This window comes from Pinus tabuliformis, chromosome Q (genome assembly GCF_031772625.1).
Source record: "Pinus tabuliformis cultivar Carrire ecotype Pingquan chromosome Q, CPIR1, whole genome shotgun sequence".
Classification (NCBI taxonomy): Eukaryota; Viridiplantae; Streptophyta; class Pinopsida; order Pinales; family Pinaceae; genus Pinus; species Pinus tabuliformis.
The window spans coordinates 643019627-643040882 of record NC_142296.1 but is presented as its reverse complement, the minus strand read 5'-3'; the positions used below and the strand labels follow the sequence as shown (position 1 = coordinate 643040882).

Below are 21256 nucleotides of genomic sequence, written 5' to 3'. Positions count from 1 at the left end.
CAAGTTATCTCTGAAAAGAAAATGATTGATAAATTGCTGTTTGTTTTTGATGATCAAGTGGAAGAACATGAAGAAGAAATTGAAGATGTCAAGCTTGATTATGATGCAGAGATAAAGCTAATTGAAGGATGGCTTGAGAAATCTTTTATTGATGTAGGTTTGAAAGCAGCAATTGACATGGTGAAGAATCTTGAAACTGAAGAATCCATGAATGAGCAGGGTGACAAAAATCAATATGGTTCTGTTTATGAATCTAACATTGTTTTTGAGTGTGCAGATATTGAAAATCAGGAAGAAGCAACAAAACTTGAAGCAATTGCAAGCATTAAGGACAAGTATCAGTCCCAAGAACGTGAAGCAATGTTGAATACAAAGAATAGTAACCTGCAATCAAGAAAGAAGAAGCTCAATCACTATCTTATGACAATAAAGGTGAAGATGAAACTGCACCAGCAAAGGAAAAGGAACAAGCATGGACCCTTTAATAAGAAGGCAAAAATGAAATGTTTTATTGTAAGCCTAGTTGAGACTTAGACCAGCAAGCAAAACAATTAAGAGTATAGTGTCTTGTTTATTGTGCTATAGTATAGTTGTCATATGGTAGGAATTAAAGGGGAGTGTTGGAAGACAGTAATTCCAACCACCCGCATTAATAGACTGTTCTAGAGAATTCAGCAGGCAGTGTCTAGAAGTCATTGACAAATGAGAAAACTTCCTAGAGAAGCCACCGCCCCACTGACCCCAGAAAGATTTGAGATATGTATAAAAACCTGTTCAGCGGTTGAATGAAAACACGTTCAGAAGTTCTAAGTTTTCTGAATTCTGTGTTTATGTGTGCGCTGTATAATCTCCAACTCAAAGTACAATTCAAATTTCAAACAATAAACGATATCAAAGTATTTAAAAAAATACTATTTTAAAACCAAGATAACAATTTGGTCATGAAATATCAACATATCTAATCGAGAATGAAATCTTGTAAGTAATATAAAGTACATTTCTATATATATAATTTTTTATATTTCATAAAAAAAATATTGAAAAACTACACATCTGCGTTATATATATAATATGGTGTATCATTTGATGACTCGGATAACTCTATATGTGACCACATCCCACACAAATGCTAGGAACCCAACAATTAATAGTTTTCAATCCACATGTTACCAGCAATATCAAGTCCTACATAGAAAGGCTCAACTTAGAGTAGAACGACTTGGAGTTCCATACCGACAACGTACTCAGAAGCCTCAAAACAGTACGATAACCGCCATAATGTTTTTCGAAACTAACACGTTACTAATGCAACTGCTACGCTACTTTCCTTCTTGGCAAGAATAACTTGTAGAGTTGTTACTGTTGTTTTCATGAAAATATGGGAAAATCCAAATGTTCCATACACTACATATACTTCATTAACAAGTTGCAAATTTTCATTTTGTCTAAGAAATATGTTTACGTTCATTCACCAAAATGACACAAGTGACATTGTCTTTGCTTCTGTTGTAAATCTTGCTCGTTCTTTGACATTTAGGTTGTGCAGTAACAGCGGATCTACCAAGATTGAAAACATGCACGCTCCATCATCCACTTACAATCCTTGCAACGTCTATTTAATATATAAATGGCAAATGCCTTATACAAAAGCGATACAGTCCAAACTACCAAACTTTATTCAGAATTCAAATTGCAAACAGCAATTTTTGGGGGCATCAACCTCATTTGGAATGACAATGGTTATCAGTGTCGTTACCTCTTTAGAGCACTACAAAACCATCGTGCAACCAAACAATTATTATTCTACACAAAGATTAATAAGCACTAACAGCATCGGAAGAGGGATTAGTACTCGCAGCAGTGTCCCATATCTTAGTTCCACACTGGGAGCTCACCGTGCCCTTCTCATCAATGGAGACATAAACAGTTGCAGGAATCGGAGATTTTGTGTCCACCTTCACATGCTCATAAGTGTGATTGACAACATTGGGTATATCTGTTGAATGCTTAAGTCTTGCTTTTTCTGCTCTTGACCCGATCACTTGACCCAGAATAGACGCTGCAATTGTGAAAGCCATAGCAGACTTTGGCATGTTTACAGACTTCCTCAGCATCGCAATAAAAGGAATTGCAGAATGAATAGCAACAAACCACGCTGGTGAAAACTTCTCCGTGTGTTCCCTCCAGACACCTAATGGGACATTAACAGCCATCCCCAGAAGCCCAATTGCAAGCATCTTTGCAGGTAATGGTTTTGGTCTCAAAGACTTCACTAAGGGCGTCCTTGCCAATGCAGCACGGGCTGCAACCACAGCAGGGGGACATTTTATCTTCATTCCAGGTGGGGGTTGCAAAAGTTTTGCAACCAAAGGCAAAACCTTGCTCACAGCTTGATAAGATTTGGCAATCGGACATTTCCCTGTCTCCAGCCATTCAATGCCAGTTGCCTCGTGAACTTGACCCTACAACATTGCAAAAGAAATCTCAGCGTTTTGATGAAATAACAGGAAGATTTTATAGAAATAGCATTTCTACAGCAAGAATAGATAATATGTGTAAAGTAAGCAATAGAAAACAAAATTCATGGAGATATCATCCAATAAAAGAAACTGACTGATAGCTCTAATTCAAAAGCATAAATCAAAGGAAGAATAAATGCGCATAGACTTATAATGACAAGATAAGTTAAAATAGCAAATCCTTTAATGAATAATCCTAAATATCAGAAACCTGCATGTTGTAGGTGTGGCTGGGACTAAAGTTGGAGCATTAGTTACACAGGTTGAAGCAGAAAACTACAGGGTTACCCAATATGCCAAAGTTACCTCTTGTAATGGGTCTGACTTCTTCTTTTCACTTGTATCTCTCCTCTTTTCGTTTTTCTTATTGTGTCTGTGCTCTGCCATGAAAGAATCAAAACTGAAAGGACCACCCAGCCCAAATGCTGATAGGCTAATAGTTGCCGCTGATGCTGCCAATGGGTGAAACTTTTCACTTGCAGCATTGTCTGCATTGGACAATGTCTCAGACATGTATACCGATGACCTTCCAGAAAGTGGAACCACCCCATCATGGCCATGAAAAAGTCTGAAAGCAGTCTCAAAACTTGGTCCATCCTCAAAAATGGGACCCCGTCCTCCTTTTACCTGCACATGCAACACCAACATTTTCATACCTCTTGGTTAAGTCCTCTATAATAGAAATAGTCACCCTAGAATAATCCCAAGTTCATACAAAATAGTGACCTGAAAATTCTACTACCAAACAATATCATATGGAGGAAAATTAAGAGAGCAAAATGATAATAAAGAGCTCAAGACCAATTGCTAAAAGTAAACAGGGTGAGGATCAGTTATAGACCCTCTACAATCTCTTGAAAGTCCACATGTGACTAGCTACACATATATGAGTAATGAGAGCTGACATGGCATCCACTTGGTACTGTGATGGTCAAACCCGTACATCAACTTCCAGAAGGCATAACTCTCTCATACGGACTTTGTTTTTAGTCTGCAATAGCTGGTTTTTAGACTATCAACATGTACTAATCCATGGAGACATTGTTGAGGCTAATGATGCCTTTTGACCCCAAAAGTGCACTTTTGGGCCCCAAGCAATTTTCAATTTTGGCCCTACTCAATGGATTTCGGGATCAGTCCAATTCTTCATCGGAGAAAGTGACAAAAATAATGAAAAATTTTATAGTAATCCATTTCAGATCAACAACTTGGATTCATAAGCCATACTGGGCTTGGTGCCTAAACTGGGCCAAGTTGACATGGCCCAGTAAAAACTCATCCCCTATTGGTCACTAAATTTAAAAAGAACCTGGAAAAGGGGTTCTACAGTCAACTCGTTTTTGCAAAGTGATTACAAGGTCTGAGTTGTGCACTTACTATCTCATCCATCGATGAAAAGCATATGCCATTGGTGCCTCTATTGTTCGTTCATCACCTTTCTTCCCTTGGTACTCTAGGTTAGGAGTAAGTGTGGCATTCAACTAGTCACAGCTAGATAATTGAATATTACTGTCAAACAACTTATCCGGGTAGTTGGATCAATCAATAGCGTTATTTTCTGAAATTGAATTATAGTATTAAATTTTAAAGTAAAACTCAAATCCTGTAATAAAGAATCCTTTTGCAACATTTGGAACAAAGCCCACTTTGGAAACCTCCCAGTACAGTATAGTTTTGAACAAAGAATTTAGCAAGAATCAATCACATGGGAATTCTGATCACACGAGGAATGCTAAAAAGGAATCTTGATGAAGTCTGTTTGAAGAAAGAAATCTTTTGAAGACAGAAGTTGAGAATCCAATAGCTTGAGGATGGGGACAGAAATAACCCTTCTTCCACAAGGCAACTCTGGCTCAAAGAAACTAAAATAAAATCTTGGAAATTAGTTGGAAAGTCAAGATCTAATAAAGCAGCTGCTGCCTTCTTTAATTTTTTTCTTAGACATCTGGCAATAAACACATCTGCCACCCAAGACCTAATTCTAAATAACATTCATGCATTCGATTTCATAGTATTAAAAAGTGAATCCAAGGATATCCGACTCAATGGAGTTTCAAGGAACAGCTCACAGTTTGAAAAAGAATAAAACCCCAGGTCCAGGCGGTTCCCCTGCAGACCTTTTTTCAGCAATGTGGTGTGTAGTTAACAATGATATGTTGGATGCAGTGGAGGAATCATGTTCCATTGACAGAATGCTAAATGATCTGAATTCCATGTTCTCAGCCTTGAATCCTAAAATGGAAAATTTCTCCTACTTTGCCTATTTAAAGCCAAAACCTTGCTGCAACACTTTGTATAAACCATAACAAAAGTGATGGCTAGTAAGCTGAAACCCTTGCTTCCTTCCCATATCTTGCAAGAATAAGGAAGTCTTGTTGCAGGGAGGTAAGGATGGACAACAAGTTAATGGTTCAAGAGTTGATCCATTAATTGAGATCCAAAAAAGGGAGAATGCCCATGAAATTGGATCTGGCAAAGGCCTACAACGATGTAAGTTGGCAGTTTTCAAAAAGGGTTTTGGACAGATGCACATTCACAGAGGATTGGGATAAATAGGTGGATAAATCAATGAATGCTTCTCCACTGCATCTTTCTCAGTTTTAGTCCATGAGTTTTGTACAAAAATCTTTGAATCCTCTATAGTTTGAGGCGCTGTTACATTTATCAGCACATATTGCTTGTATCACAATATTTCATGAGTCATTCCTTAAGCCAATAATATCCACAACACTTATCCTGATAATTTCATCTTTTGAAATCATCACAAGTAGATGGAGAGTTTCACCTTGTAAGCATCAATCTTGCCTTGTAACCAAATTCTTTTGTCTTTTAACCCTTATTTTGCAAGAGTGAGTAAGGGGAATGAGCTCCGAGGATAGTGTGACTATTTTTCATCAAGCAAACAAGGGTAAATCCACTGTTTTGCCATGATTAATCTTGTGAGATACATTTATTTTTGTTTTGATGTAAGTTTGTACCATTCTGTTGGGACATACTACTCAGAAAAGATATTGTATTTCCATATTGATGTGATGTACCACTTGACATCTTATATATCAATTTTATATTAATATTTATGTAGCAATGTGTTTGTTTGATATTGTTGTTGCTTTAGATGTTTAGATTAAAAATATATATGTTATTTAATAGTTTATGTATTTTTTAAAGTTCCCCAATATTTCCCCCAACATTGCCAATAAGTTATAATTCAGGCTGTCGGTGATAATTTGCTGAGACAATAAATGTAACGTTTCTTTGAGGCAAGGATGCTCACTTTTGGCCTTTTTTTTTATGATTATGTTTGAATCTTTAAGCATAATAATATCTGCAACAAAGGTAATGAAAGAGTTGGAAGGACAAAGATCACTGCAGCCCTCCCATATGTCTCTCATTTTCAGTTAGAAGGTGATACGATGTTCTTGGGAGAGGTTCTGTCAAGGAATAAAAAAACTTTTTCATATAATTCTCAGTCTGTTTGACTTAGATTTGGGGCAAGAAATCAGGCAAGGAAAATCTAAGGACTTCTTCCTAAATGTTCCTCTAAGGTTGCACTCTAGGATCTTCAATGTCTTGAATTCTCAAATGTCTCTTTTATGAGGCCAGATTGAGGGACTGGACTGATAAAACAAATAAGTTCAAGGCAAGAATTTCCGCTTGGCGAAATAGACCTTTGCCATTGGCCAGCAGAATTTGACTCACTCAATTTTAATTGCCATCCCAATTTTCTAGTGCCGTATAGTCCAAAAGGTTTCTTATCGAAGATAGAGGATCTTGTAAAGGAATATTACAGTGCAGATTGAATACTAGAGTCTGCAGCATGAAGATGACATGGAGGAAGAGGTTGATTATGAATTTATGACGAGTGAGAAGAGCATATTTGAGGGTTGATTTTTAGCACTGAGGAGGTAATCGAAGTGTGAAAAGGTACTAGAGCTTACAATGATGAGCTGAACCAAAGGCAAGAAATGGACTTTCAGTATGAGAAAACCATAGAAAGCATGCACAAAGGGCAGCAGTGCTTAATCGCATTGGAAGTTCTGGGTCATAATCAGGAGTCCTTCATCGCATGCAAAATTCTGGGTCATAATAAGGAGGGTAACAAATTAAGGTTTCAGCACCCCTATAATGAATGAAAGGGACAGTCCATCAACCTGTCAGAGGTAGGATTATCCCAGGAGGTTAATCTCTGAGGAAAGCGCAAACAAGAGTTAGAGATAGATATTAGCAATAGGGTAGAGATCCACATTCACTTCACAAAACAAAAATAATTCCCCTACATTGTCTCAGCCTTTACACAACCCTCATGCAAGCCAGGACTTGAGCTCGGTGCTTTATCTCAAGCTGAGCAGAGAGGTGGTGGTGTGAATGAACAGAAAAAGGAGGTAAGCCTGGGAAATAGAGGGAATAAAAAAATGTATAAGGCACATTTGATTGCAGAAAGGAAGGGTCCACATGGTATTAGGAGAAGACGTGAGTTTGGAAGAAGATTAATCATTAGACACTATCTGAAAGAGTGCTTACAAGTAATTTATTGGGAAATCTACAAGGAAGCTAAGTCACATGACACGAGGACACGAGACACGGAGGACACATAAATACGAGTATTCGACATGAGACGCAACGACCCCGGAAACAGGGCACGAGGGACATGTTTTATATATATATATATATATATATATTAAAAAATACTGGAATATAGTGCTTGATCCATATAGATATGAATCATGATGATATCTATTTAGTATTTAGTATACACTATTTACTAGTTAGTTTATTAATTTACTACATCAATAATGTTCACTGTTCATGTTATAATTTTTGTTATTAACTTCAAACAAGATTGATCATGTTCAAACTTCACATAAGGTAGTTTATGAACTATAAATTTATGTGTTCAAACTTCATTGTTGACCAAAGCGTTAGTCGAGCTTTCCCTCCCTTTAGACCTTGAAGGTGTAGTGAGCAATGAGCACATGATGGGGAGCTGGGATTTTTATTTCAACACACGATCTATACATGGTCACTCGTGTATAATTAAGTTAAGTTCCATAAGCTATAACACAACTTACAAGAAATTTAAGTGCTCCAAACTCTCAGCAAATCATGCGAACGCTCGTCTCCTACATATCCAGGTCCAGGTCGATGTGAAGTTGTGAGCATTGCGCTTGAATCTGAAGGAATTCCTCACGCTGCACAACAAATTGGATTCCAGCGACGAGCAAACTCAACTTCGATGGCGAACAATGACAAGAAAAACCCCAAAAATAAACCATGTTGTAGGTTTTAAATGTCACTTTTCATGGGACACGTGTCCTAAGAACCAAAAACATTAGGGCACGTTTTCGACACGTCCAAAACAAGTGTCTCGATTGGAGGACACGAATAAAAACGTTTTCGACACGTTTTAGGGTGGTTTTCGTGTCCAACACGTGAAATACGAGACACGAGACCTTGAGGGACGTGTCCTGTGACTTAGCAAGGAAGGAATCAATGATAGGATGGATGGAAAAGAATTTAGAAGGAAACCCTTGGGTACATTCTGGAATTCCACTCTTTGATTTGGGTTTGGTATCATTCAAATTCAAGACAGAGAGGGATGGAGGGAAAATTATGTAAAGAAATGGTATTGGGGTTTGTCTACCCTTTACCTCAAGTATTGGAACCAAGGTTCAACCCTAAGGTGAAAAAATTTCTCCTCACCCAGTATGGGTAATAATTCCTTGTCTTCTAATGCAGCTATGGAGCCTGGATATTCTGAAGATGATAGGGAATGGTTTGGGTAACTTCATCGATTCCCAACAGGACTTCAAGACAAAAATAGGCAGGAAAGCAATCAAAATTAGAAAATCCTAGTAGAAATGATCTAAGGGATGGCCCACAAGAGATAGAGAATGTGGGGATCCTGGAGATTTGTTCAAGTACTGGACTACTGGAAGCTTCCATGCAGATGCCCGAAATATCACAACTCAGAAAGTAGGACATGTCTAGAAAGATTGTCTAAAAAAGAACTTTTAGTGGATAGGAAGAAAAAAGGAGCAGATTTCCCATGATCACTCAAATCCCCTAGAAAAAAGGCTTACGAAATGGCACAAAAGGGCAATGAGGAAACTCTAGCATGGGCTGTTCAAAAAACCCTGCATCGGGAATAAAAAGAAATAAAAGGCATGACAGCCTCAACATGCATGACTGGAAAAAAGGTATGTCCTCTATACATTTTTAACCTTTGTCTTACTTAAAAGGGGTAAAGAAAACAGAATTTTTAGAAGTAGACACATAAAATAGCACCCAAAACATGGTTACAGATCTGCTAGATCTTGTGGCTGTCATCGTTGAAGAGACAGAAAAAATCCCTAAAAGCCAGATATTGAAGCCAATTGGGCCTCAAAGAGCAATGAGCTCAGATCCAACAGAAGAACCATCATTAAAAGGAGTGGACCTGTTCCAGAGGATAGATAGGAAATCCCAGATCATATATAAACTTATACCTCGGAAAGAGCTTATCCAAGAGGAGAAAGGTATTGAAGGTGGATTGACTTGAGCCCCTAGATTACCACACATATTAGGCAGAAAATTCTACTTGTCCCTAGCAAAAAAAAGAGGGGAAAAAAAGAAGTTGAGGAAAAAAACCAACTATAAAAGTGGCCCTTAGGGGAAGGATGGCCCTAGACAAGGTGCAAACATGATTATACTGTCCCAAAATATGAGAGGAAAAGGGTTTCCAACAAGAAATGAGCCCTCAAACTAGAGCTGCGGGAGAGCTTCCCCCCCAATCCACTCCCAAAGCGCACTCCGGCAAAAAAGAATCACTCCCTAGCTTTCTTCACAAAAAAAATCACAAAAATGTTCCAAATGCAATTCTTTTTTCAAAAATAAAAAATTTTGAGTGGGGAAGCCTAACATTCAAGCCTATGGACCTAGTGTTGATATGCAATTCATGGTAGTGAAAGTGTCATTCTCCTTTATCTTTCATTTTCATCCTTTTACTTAAAATTTTAACATTACCATGAAATGACTCAAGATGTTTGAGAGTGGTTTTGACCTCATTGGATTTCATATGGAGAAAGTAGAATTTTAGATCTCACTCAAAATCCAGCAGACTTATCAATTTTTCAAGATTAGGATTGGGGGGATTGAAATGTTTCCACTGGATTTTGTCATGTACTAGGGTATGAAACTCATATTTAATCAAGAGCACCAAGCCCTCTATGTACCTTGATGTTAGTGACATTGGTTGTCGAAGTCCTCTATCATGACCCTACTAAAAATGTGCCCATTACTCAAACAAAATCTTGACTTGACATGCTACATTTTTACTATCTTATGTTAACACTTAGAGGGTGATATTAATGACAAAGATCCCAAGATAGGCAATGATTTTGATGATATGTAGGTATTTGTTGTAGAATGATTTTTTTGGATGTTAGAGGTCATCCAAGGCATATTTGTTGATGTATTTTTGGTTCAAAGATGGATTGCACTCGATGCTATTTTGGTTATGTGCACCCTTACAAGCTATATAAATGAGAAATTGTAATTTGTGGACCTGTGGTTGATGAAGATTATAGCTACTAGATGAATGATGTTATATGATTTAATCAATGTTTTTAAGTTTTTTATCACTAATTCATCATTATATATGTTTTCCTTGACATATATGCATCAAAATATATAAAAGTATATATTATATAACATTTGATCCCAAAATCGCTCCCGACCCGGGAGCTTTTGAAAATGTCGCTCCCCGCTCCCGCTCCCAAGCAATGATGCCTCAAATGTTTGTTCATAAATTACAAGCCAAATATTATTCTTCTTGAAGAAACATGCATGGGAAGAATAAGGCAGTTCCTGTCTTAACTTCCTGTTTGAAGTGTTGATGATTTTGCTCCTTAAATTTAGAGGGAAATTCAAGGGGGGCTTGACAATAGGGTGGAAGGAATCCTTTGAACTCATTTGCTCATTTCTTTTTAAGGCGAGTATCCATAGTGAGTTGAAGTCTAAAGAATTGGAAAAGGTTTTCACCATTGTTAACCTTTATGGCCCTTGGGATAACTTCAAAAGACAAATATGTTTTAACTAATAAATGATAATGTGATTAAGGGGGATCTTGATTTTAAAAAATGAAGTTAGGAGAAGTTTGGAGGAAAAGTGCCAAAAAAGATTCCCTTGTAGAATACTTTGTTCCATTATTTGAAGATTTGGGATCACAGAATGTACAACATATTCAGATAGTCCCTACCTAGAGGAACTTTAGAAATGGAAGGGATGGAGTCTCTAAAAGGATAGGCAAGTTTATGGCAATGTTATCGGAACAAGACCAAAACTAGCAAGACTAGCTGGTCTGACTAGTTTGAGCCCTAAATCGATTTGACTAGTGGTGCAAAACTGGAACAGGGTGGTTCAATGTCGAACCAGCCAGTTTCTAAACTGAACTCAATAGTAGGACCCTAGGTTTGAATATTAGGCAGCCCCACTCATAAAAAATAAAAATAAAATGCATTCAGAGTGTCCTTGGTCGCATTGTACGGAAACAACCTTTTTTCACCAAACCAAAAGGTTTCGTACAATGCGACCAAAGATGCTCCAGAAGAAAATTTACTTAAAATAAATAATAAAAGAAAACAATAATTTATGAGTGGAGCAGCCTAATCAAGCCTAGGGCCCTAGTATTGCTATGCCATTAATGGTAACATTAAATTCTTAAAATTATCCTAAAGGAGGATGAAGTAGCCTATCCAACCGTGTACATTATAGTCTTGATAAAAGGGGGGAAACCCAATTATCCAATATTTGGGGCAACATCGGGTAAATTTTGGGTCGGTTGGGGCAAAAATCCCAAATTGGGGGTGGCATTTGCAACCCCTCACATTGAGAAACCCCATGAGGGAATCTATAAATAAACGAGAGTTGGAATCACATTACCATCATCAATTTGAATTGGAATATCTCTTATTTTCTTGAGTCTAAGGTTTTGAGGGTTTTAAGACCCCTTCTCTTTTGATTAGCTTCGGTGGAGGTGATCCCACCCTATCTAATTCTTTTGGCTTGTTTCGGTGGAGTTGATCCCACCCTACCTAGACGCCACTTCTTTTCTTGTTTTAGCATAGCAAATTCATTTGGAGCAGCTTAGATTTGTCTGGATTACAAGGAAGAAAGATTTGGTGGTTATCATCTTGTTGGTTTAACCAGAGCATAGGACAATTTCGAGATACATCTAGCCACTGAAAATTCATCTTGAACCGTGGGCAGATTTCTCTAAGGCATCAAATTTGAGTCTAGGCAGACACATGATCACAGGGCCACAAGCGACAGCAAGGCCATAGGCCGCTGTCACAAGTCCGAGGGCAGGGCACTGAAATACCCTAGTTTGCTTGCCAGAACCCTCCCATAACAAACAAGCAGGTCTCCCTGGATCACTTTGAGTTGCGGATAGAAAACATATATTGAAATTTTATTAAAGGGAAAGGATTTGATCCCTGAGGCTATAAGTCTAGGTTCCCCGGAGCAGAGATTACCATCACAACTGTGCATAAGCATTTCTAAAGTAGCGGCATTCATTTGTGGACTAGAGGTCTAGTGTAGCTCAAACTGTCCATGGCTTCACCTGAAGGCTGAGACAATCAGCACAGTTATCACAACAAAGGCTACTTCAATCACGGGTGGAACAAGGGAAAGCAGTGCCTAGATAAGCAATAGTTGGGCAATAAAGCTGTTAAATTAGTAGACACAAGCCTGAATAAATCAGTATAGATTACAATTGGTTATTTGCAGTGCAAAATAATTACATTGGTGGATTTTTGGTTCTATGTGCAGTCAGCCCTAACTTATGGTATTTGTTGAAGAATCATAATTGTTGTCGAAAGATATTACTTGCTATTAGAAATTTTTATGCTACTATTGAATGAATAATGCAAATGTACTAATGTTGTATCATTCTTTTGACTGATTGTAACCCTAGACAAACATAGAATCCTAAGGGCTAAAATTACCCTAGGACATTACATTATTATTAATTGTTTCAGGATGTTTGAGAGTGGTTCCAACCTCATTCGATTTCAAATAGAGAATTTAGATTTTAGGTCCCTTTCAAAATCCAGCAGATTTAATAGTTTTTAAGATTTCAGGCTTGGGGGATTGCAACATTTCCATTGGATTTTGTCATGTACAAGGATATGCAACTAGCATTTAATCAAGAGCACCAAGCCCTCTCTATACCTTGATACTAGTGGCATTGACTGTTGAACTCTTTTGTCATGAGTCATGACCCTAGTAAAAACATACCCATCACTCAAACAATATCTTGACTTGACATGTTGAGTTTTTTCTATCTTATTTAATGCTTACAAGGTGATATTGATAATAAAGATCCCAATATAGGCAATGATTTTCATGATATGTAGGTATTTTTTGTAGTATGATCTGTTTTGGACACTAGAGGCCATCTAGAGTCTGTTGGTTTGTTGATGTATTTTTTGTTCAGATATGGTTTACACTTGGTGCTATTTTGGTTATATACACACCCTTGCATGCTATATAAATGAGAACTTTTGCAATTTTTTCTATAAATGGTTTGGATTCATATGGATGCACATCAATATATATGTTAATTTTGAATATTTTATGTAGTTTTTGAATTCAATAAGAAAGCAGACAGATTTTCTAAGGAGGCATTAAATCTACAGGAAGGCAAGTTTTATGAAGCAGAATTCTTCGAGGAAGGAATGTCTTCTGAAAATACAAATCTCTGTTCCGATAACATCAAGTCCTAGAGACGACTACTCTTTGAATATTCAAAAAAAGTTCTGTATGTCAATCTTAAGGTTGTTTCCAATTTTCTGTTTTCTTCTACCTAGAAAAGATCGGGCAGCCACTGAGGAGTGTATAAAGAAGATCTAGATTCAGCATTTTTGACAGGACAAAGAAATAGAAAACCCAGGCTCTCGTAGTGCCAGGCTGCCTAGTGCCAGCAAGACACCTCTGATGTATATTTAATTTCTCCTTGCAGTATAAAATATAAGTTTTTTCCCTGGAGGAAAAAGTCCTGTAAAGAATTTTCTTTGGTCTAGGTGGGGGAAGAATCTTGTAAATTGCGTTTAACAACCTGAAAGAAAGCCTCACTTCTTAAATGAGCCAGGGTAGTTAGGATCTGGGGTCAGCTCAGAAGAGATATGGATAGAAGTAAGCGACTAACGGAGCATAACTCAAATGGGCAATCAGTTCAGGAAATTAGAGAGCCTTTATGGAAAAGTCGTGACCAATAACTTGCAACCACAGCTACCATATAAGAATTTAGATTTGGATTCGGCTTTGAGTTTAATATGATTCAGAAAACATGTCGAAAAAATAGCATTCAGAAAAAATTCGAAAGTATGAATATTATTAAATGATTAATATGAAAAAGCAAATCAATGATACATGAACATCTTGAAATGCATGCTTGAAAATGGTCCTTACATGGAGAGACCTCATAATACACCTTATTTACTGAACAGTTTGAGGCTTCCATTTTAATTTTATAGTATTAATTATTATATTAAAATTTTAAAGTAAATTTCCCATGGGGCGTAGAATAGATGGGGATGGGGTGTATTGTTAAGCCACTCCATGATGTGAAGGCCACTGGTTTGAAACTCCATGGGCAAAAATCCAGCCATCATGTTAAGGGCTGGTGTGGCCCAGGCCAAGTGCGATCCCCGGGTGATTTTGATGGCATAGATGCCCCTGGGTCTCGGTATCTCAAGCCACACATCAAGCCTAATGTAATCTCTGGAGAACTTAGACAACTTAACAAACAAACAAAAAAATTGAAGTAAATTATTGTTTTTTCCATATGTGGCTTTTGTACAGTGTCAATTGAACTTGAGGGGGAATTCAGTGGAATTCCCATATGGAAGTGTCTGATCTGGCCAAATTTTGCTACTATATTGGCAACCCAGTAGAAAAGCAACTCCTTCAAGAACCTTTTTTAGCCAAAGGTTCTGCATATGTCAAGTTTAGATAAAATGTGCTGCAATGCAAACGGGAAAGGCTCATTCTCTTTTAAGGAAGGGTACATTTAAGCATTATTCAGGGAATCGGTGTAAAAAAGGACTCTTTTTGACCCAGACTTTGGAGAAAGGGGTCAGTCCAAACATAGTAGCTTTTGGATGGGTAGCAATCAAAAACAAACTTCTAACCAGACTAGCCTGAAGAAACATGGAGTTGCAAGTCACTCCAGAATCTAGATGCAGTATGTTAATAACATGACGCAGATGTCACTCATCTCTTTCTTAATTATGTAATAGCAAGATCTCTGTGGCAATTTTAGGAAAATAATTTATCTTGCTCCAGGCCAGAGGCCAACTCAATCCAGGAAATTTTCCAAAACTGGAAGTGAGCTCACTTTAAATCTAAGTTTCTAAAGTTCATATGTAGCATTCATGTACTACTTGTTTTGTGGAATTTAAGGAGAGATGTGAACTCTATGACCGTTCAAAACAAAAGTCTCATCACTCTTTAAATCTGAAAGAAAATTGAAAAGAGCCATTGACAAAATAACTGACATGAGGCTGTGATCTGAAGACGATGAGAAAATTCCCCAGGAGATTGGTGCAGAATCCAATTGCAGCTTATCAACGAACAATGGAAACCTTCAAAACTAGAAACTCCAAAGGTTCATGGGGCTGCAAAAGGAAAGCCATCAAAGACTGCCAATGGAGGGGCCTTGAGGAGAAGTGTAATGGGAATGCAACTGTATTTTCATGGTTAATATATGAGTTGATATGAACACTTAGGCTGAGCTAAATCTTGAAATGGAAGGATTAAGACTTGCACCTAGCTGGGTAAGCAAAAGATCAAGATAGAAGGTAATTTAAAAGTTATAATTATCCTGATGCAAGGTAAAGCATCAACTTTAATTTAGAGGTTAAATTACCAGAGCAATTAGATTAAGGATGTAACCTTGGGAAGCATGGGGATTAAATTTTAACATGTCGGAAGGCTTGCAAACAAGATAGCTAACTAACTTGCCAACCAAGCCTTCAGCCTAAAGGAAAATGACATGAAGATTTAATCAATAGGATGGATTAAAAAAAGGCGTCAACTGGAAAGGAGAGCTACTCAAATTAGTCGAAGACAATAAAGAAATTAGTCACTCTCAAGCTATGGTTCATCTGCTGGTACTTGTCCCTCTTAATCTATGGTTCATCAGTTGGATTCGCAACTGTATACAGCTCTATAAAGAAATCTGGTTGAATAGATTCTTTTTTCGAAGAAACTTCCTTGTACCCTGGGTCTTTCAGAGCAAGAAGACAAAGTGTACTGTGAATGTTTCAACCTTCTTACAATCCAACTGATGTCTCTCCACTGCATGAATAAAATTTAAGGCGTTCCAATTCCTCTCATAGCTTGAGGATTGTAGCCATGACACCTATCATACAGGTCTCAGTTGTGCCAAAACAGCTCACCCATGTGAAAACTGGGCAAGTGGAGTTCAGATAAGGGATGCTTTCTTTAAATCCAGACCATAAATCTTTCTTTATTGATGTCATTAATCTCCTAATAACCTCTTAGTCACTAGGAGACCTCTTCGTCGTTTCTTCAATATCATACCATGTTGGATTCAAGGGATAATCTGATGTCATATAAAGAAGTGTGTTTAGTTTGTTCCATTGTCCATGTATATGATATTGGAATTGTGGAAACAACTTCTGATCTCTTTTATCTGTGATGGTTTTAATTTTTAAGGAATTTAGAATTCTGTGATCCATAACATTGTTAAGATAGTCTTCGGCAAAATCACATAACCAATCTTTTGTCGACGCGTTTCGAACCAACCAATGTGGTTCATCGTCAGGACAAGTTGAAGAACCAATCTGGCTTAGCTCGATTAAATATAGTGTGCAAAGACTCCAACGGCTAAAATTCTAACGGCTAATTTGACCTAACACCTTAACATGTGTTTCAGACATTTCACCTTAACATGAGCTGTCTGCAATGATACTTGTTGGAGGATCATATTACACACTGGTTCAACGAAAATAACTACAAATTTAACGCTTCCTATGAAGGGGTCAATGGCCCTATAACAAATTGGGGACATCAATGTCATATGGGAGATGCCTAAATTCTCTTCAGGGACACAGGGTAGATCCCCTGGACAAGTTTGATTGCAGATTCTAGACCTTGCAGAAGTCAACTGTAAGTTCCCCTTGCACCTTTACAAACCAAACAGAATTGGAGAAAATTCAAATGACAGAATCTATTGTATTTCTAGCTTTGACGAAGAACATTGTCAGGCTCAACTTAGAAGATGCACTGGTTCCCCATACATGCAATGCCCCATGCATTTAAGCTCCTCTAATATGTGTACCAGTGACATGAATCTATAGGAATAAAAAACATAAGGATTACCACTCTGTTAAATCCGACTGAATTTTCGCACAAGCGGAGGTATACTTACCGGTGTCGGGAACCGTATAGGAGAAGCAAAGCAAAAATTAGTTGGCTCGGTGATGTTTCTCAAGAAAGGGCACATTTGAACGCCCTGATCGATTATCCCTTGCGATGGCGCGCCATCGCCATTCCTGCCTCTTGAGAAAAAGTCCATCTTTGCCCAAAATTACGAAACCGAATCCTCGTCCCAAGACCTCGAACGCGAATTTGCCTGCCACGAAAAAAAACAATTCCTCGAAATTTCATATACCGTGAAAGAAAAATTTCAAACCAAAACCCCACTTCTAACCCACCTTACGCATGCATTTATGCCATCATATATTCCAATAAATGCAGAGTCAGGTATCATCCACAACATAAAAGCCAAAAAATCGAGACAATTTGGCCTCAAAATATCAGAGAGTTCAATAATTTCAGGATTTTCTACCCCATAAGGACCTGAAACGTCCCGTTCGTCTGTAATTCCAACCAATTTTCCATCAAAGCATCACGGCCAACCTCCAGGAGGAGCCAAACTTCGGAGACCCCAAACATATGATAGGGTTGCAGGGAAATCTTGAAATCCTTAAAGCAGGGAAACAATTTTCCGCGAAAACGCACGAAAATGAACGGTGAAACCCTCAAATTAGACATCACTCACCTCAGAACAAAGAACTGGGAAAAGATATGGCGGACGGAGAAGTATTAATATCGCTTCCAAGGCCGAAAGTATCCGATCTGTGTGTGTTCTCCTCGTTACAGGCGTGTGTTGCAACGCAAAATCAACACACCCAAATGCGTTTGCAATGCAAGCATTAGATGATGCGTGGGCTTGCAACACTACCTACCCACACTCATATCGGCATTACTCACCTGCCTCAATTAAAAAGCATTCTGACAAGACATTGTTCGAGCTATCCCTGGTCATCTGGTCAAAACCTGTGCACAGGACATTTCAGCCATCCGATCTCTGAGTTGTCGTTATCATCTGTGTTGTCATTATCGAGCCGTCCAATCAAACCTACGTTAGCTGCGCTGGAAGTTGTGGGTCAACGCCATCATCTGGTTGTTAAGCACGTGTCTTATAGCGTCGACTCTGAACATGCGGGCAAGGAATCCCGACGATAAACTAGTCTACACACGGCGGGGGCGGCGGGGATCACATGGGTTGTTCGTTTCACACTCAGATGGGCGTTGTGTACGAGGGTCAATTTAGAAACTAAAAATCTCAGTATTTTGGTGAGGGAGGGTTTGAATTGTGTTTTTGGTGGAAATAAATTTAACATGACATATTTAAAATTTTATTTGAAATTTGATAATTATAATTAAGATTTTCAAAACAAAATTCCAATTTTATTAATCTAAAATTTTATTATTTTTCGTAAAAACAAAATCCGGTCAAAACTATATAACGCATTATTAGTGTTTCGAACTTATATCCATCACTGATTCCCAGAATATTCCGAAATCTGACAAACATAAACACAGTCAAATCTGATTCCTAAACTTTCAGAAAATAGACTAAAAATGACCTTTCCACCCGGCTGCTAGCCATAATTTTCTACCAATACTACTTTACCATGCCAAACTGTAGCACATAAAGAGGAGCAAGGAAGGTATTCTGCTGAACGAGAGCTCAGGACTGCAAAAAGTGGTGAAGCGCTCACCTGTCCAGTTGGTCGTTTTGAACGTATTTCAACCTCGAGGTTAGATACACATTTCTCCATTTTCCTTCCCACCTTAGCACGATCATACAAGGCCATTGGTAAGCAGAGTTTTCTTCGTTCCCAATGCTTCTATCCATGTTTATCAGTATTATTTGTGGTGAACTCGTAAGTGTATTCATGCAGGGTGGTTCACATGACTAATGGGATTTAAATCTCCCACCACATATTTTACAGACTTCATAAATCTTGATTATTGTCAATAGAGCTTTCTTCTAGACTTAATTTAATAGTTTATTATTTGATCATGTTATTTTATAATTTGTTATTTGGTTGATATGCATTCATTTGTATTGTGTTATTTTATAATTTGTTATTTGGTTGATATACATTTTATTATTTGTGATCAGATAATTTGCAGGAAATGTGAAAAAGTTAAGTATGGAATTAGAGACGTAAAATAATTGATATTTGAAATTTTATGACTTCATAGAAAGGAGGTGATGAAAATATGTCAATATTTTTTTTATAATGATAGATTTAGATTAAAAGAAAAATTGATCGATTAGCATTCTAAAATGTCTTTTAAAATGTGAATTTTAGATCTTTTATACTTATTCATATATTTTTTGTTATTATTTATGATAAAACACGTCTATAATTAGTCTAGTATATATAGAGGTGATAAAAATATGCCAACATCTTTCATTTATAATCATAGATTTAGATTAAAAGAAAAATTAATCTACTAACATTCTATTAAGTCTTTTACAATGTGAATTTTAGATCTTCTACAATTATTCATATATTTTGTTATTATCTATGATAAAACATTTATAATTAGGAGGTGATGAAATATGCTAACATCTTTCATCTATAATCATACATTTGAATTAAAAAAAAAAATTAATCTACTAACATTCTAAATCTAGAATTATTCATGTATTTTGTTTTATCCATAATAAAACATTTTTATAATTAGTTTAATATACATGTATAGAAGGTAATGAAAATATGTGAACATCTTTCATTTATAATCTCATATATATAGTAATGAAAATATGTCAACATATTTCATTTATAATCATATATTTAGATTAAAAGAAAGATTAATTTATTAGCATTCTAAAAAATGTTTTGCCTATTACTTATATATTTTGTTTTTACCTATGATAAAACATTCCTATAATTAGTCTAGTGCATGCTTCTTTAATGTTGTCTAATCCATTTTCCTGGTCTTTAATCTTATTCTCGGTGTTTATCAGTGTTATGCCTAAACAATGTTGCACAGTGTTGTAGGCTAAGTTGTTGCCTCACAAATTTTCTTGGCATTTGATGTAATTGTTGTAAGGCAGATGAAAGATAAGCTTGCTATTATAATGGAGGAGCATCTTACTTATGAAATTGGAAAAAGCAAATGAAATGTGGAAGGCATAGATTCCTTGATTTTATTAGTAAATAACTTTTGTTTTAGTTGAAAGATTAGAAAGTTTGGATAGGAATGATGTTAGAAAAATAAGAAATATTTTCAGCTTTTGTGGATATAGATGGAAGTAGTTTTTTTATTTAGTAAAATAGAGATGGAAGTAGTTTTTTTATTTAGTAAAATAGAGATGGAAGTAGTTTTTCAATTAAGTTTAGTAAAATAGACCAGATTTGGTAGGAGGAAAAAACTGAAAATAAACTTTGGTTTGTGAGAAAAAACAAAGAAATTGAATTCTTTTTTGGGAAATTCCAACTCATCTAAATTTTACTAATGATAGAGAGTGAATTAGATATATGATTATCTCTAAATATATGTAATCAATTTTTTTCAATTTGAAAGAGAATAAAAAATATATTAATAATTAACTAGAAACTCTGTCTATTGAAATTTTAATTCAAAAGTGTGAGTGAGTAAATAATGTTGGCACATTCCAGTGGCATCATATTAATTCAGTGAATAGAGCATTAACTAACCAAACAATCAAATTAAACACCCAATTTTGATGAATATTATCATTTCCTCTGGTATGCATCTAATTTTGGGTTTGTTTACATTAAGTTGCAAATAATAAATACTAATACCCACATTTAGCTCCTCTTCAATATGTCTCACAATTCTAAGAAGCAATTCTCTTCCATAATGGTTTTTTTTAAATCTAGGATAATTGGTAACTGGTGAGAGTTATCCTGAACAGACCCAGGATCAAATCTAACTGGCTGCCACTATAAACCTAGGCACAACAGCAAGAAACTTATCCCTCAACAAGAGACATGAACAGACCCAGGATCAAATCTCACTAGCTGCAACTATAAACCTACTGAACAAGAGACCCGAACAGACCCAGGATCAAATCTAACTGGCTGCCACTGTAAACCTAGGCTACCTGCAACAGCCTGCAAACCGCACAATAGTAAGAAATAGCAAGAAACTTATGCCTCAACAAGCTGCAACTATAAACCTACTCAACAAGAGACCTGAACAGACCCATGATCAAATCTAACTGGCTGCCACTGTAAACCTATCAAATCTAACTGGCTGCCACTGTAAACCTAGGCTACCTGCAACAGCGTGCAAACCGCACAATAGTAAGAAACTTATGCCTCAACAAGAGGTGCCTGCAAACCTATCAAATCTAACTGGCTGCCACTGTAAACCTAGGCTACCTGCAACAGCCTGCA

The 21256-nt window shown here is 36.9% G+C and overlaps 1 protein-coding gene across 2 annotated transcripts; it reads right to left on the bottom strand.

The window, feature by feature from the left end:
* Window positions 1-1589: 1589 nt before the first annotated feature.
* LOC149221106 (uncharacterized) lies at window positions 1590-17826 on the bottom strand. 2 transcript variants are annotated; one of them, XM_089385006.1, is made up of 4 exons: window positions 17590-17826; window positions 16957-17165; window positions 2826-3146; window positions 1590-2462 (listed from the first exon to the last, which is right to left on the bottom strand). In XM_089385006.1, the coding sequence occupies exons 2-4, from the start codon at window positions 17101-17103 to the stop codon at window positions 1815-1817; spliced, it is 1116 nt and encodes a 371-aa protein (XP_089241132.1). In that variant the 5' UTR covers window positions 17104-17165; window positions 17590-17826; the 3' UTR covers window positions 1590-1814. The 2 variants fall into 2 exon arrangements, with proteins under 2 accessions (XP_089241132.1, XP_089241131.1); XM_089385005.1 differs by having other exon boundaries at window positions 16957-17160; window positions 17590-17824.
* Window positions 17827-21256: the final 3430 nt, after the last annotated feature.

Bases quoted from the DNA above. Each gene is read 5' to 3' on its own strand.
- LOC149221106 (XM_089385006.1), bottom strand. From the start codon at position 17,103: ATGGACTTTTTCTCAAGAGGCAGGAATGGCGATGGCGCGCCATCGCAA. The intron at 3,147-16,956 runs GTAAGTATACCT...TTGCATGTGCAG, and splicing joins CTATACGGTTCCCGACACCG to GTAAAAGGAGGACGGGGTCC. The intron at 2,463-2,825 runs GTAACTTTGGCA...GCAATGTTGTAG, and splicing joins AGTCAGACCCATTACAAGAG to GGTCAAGTTCACGAGGCAAC.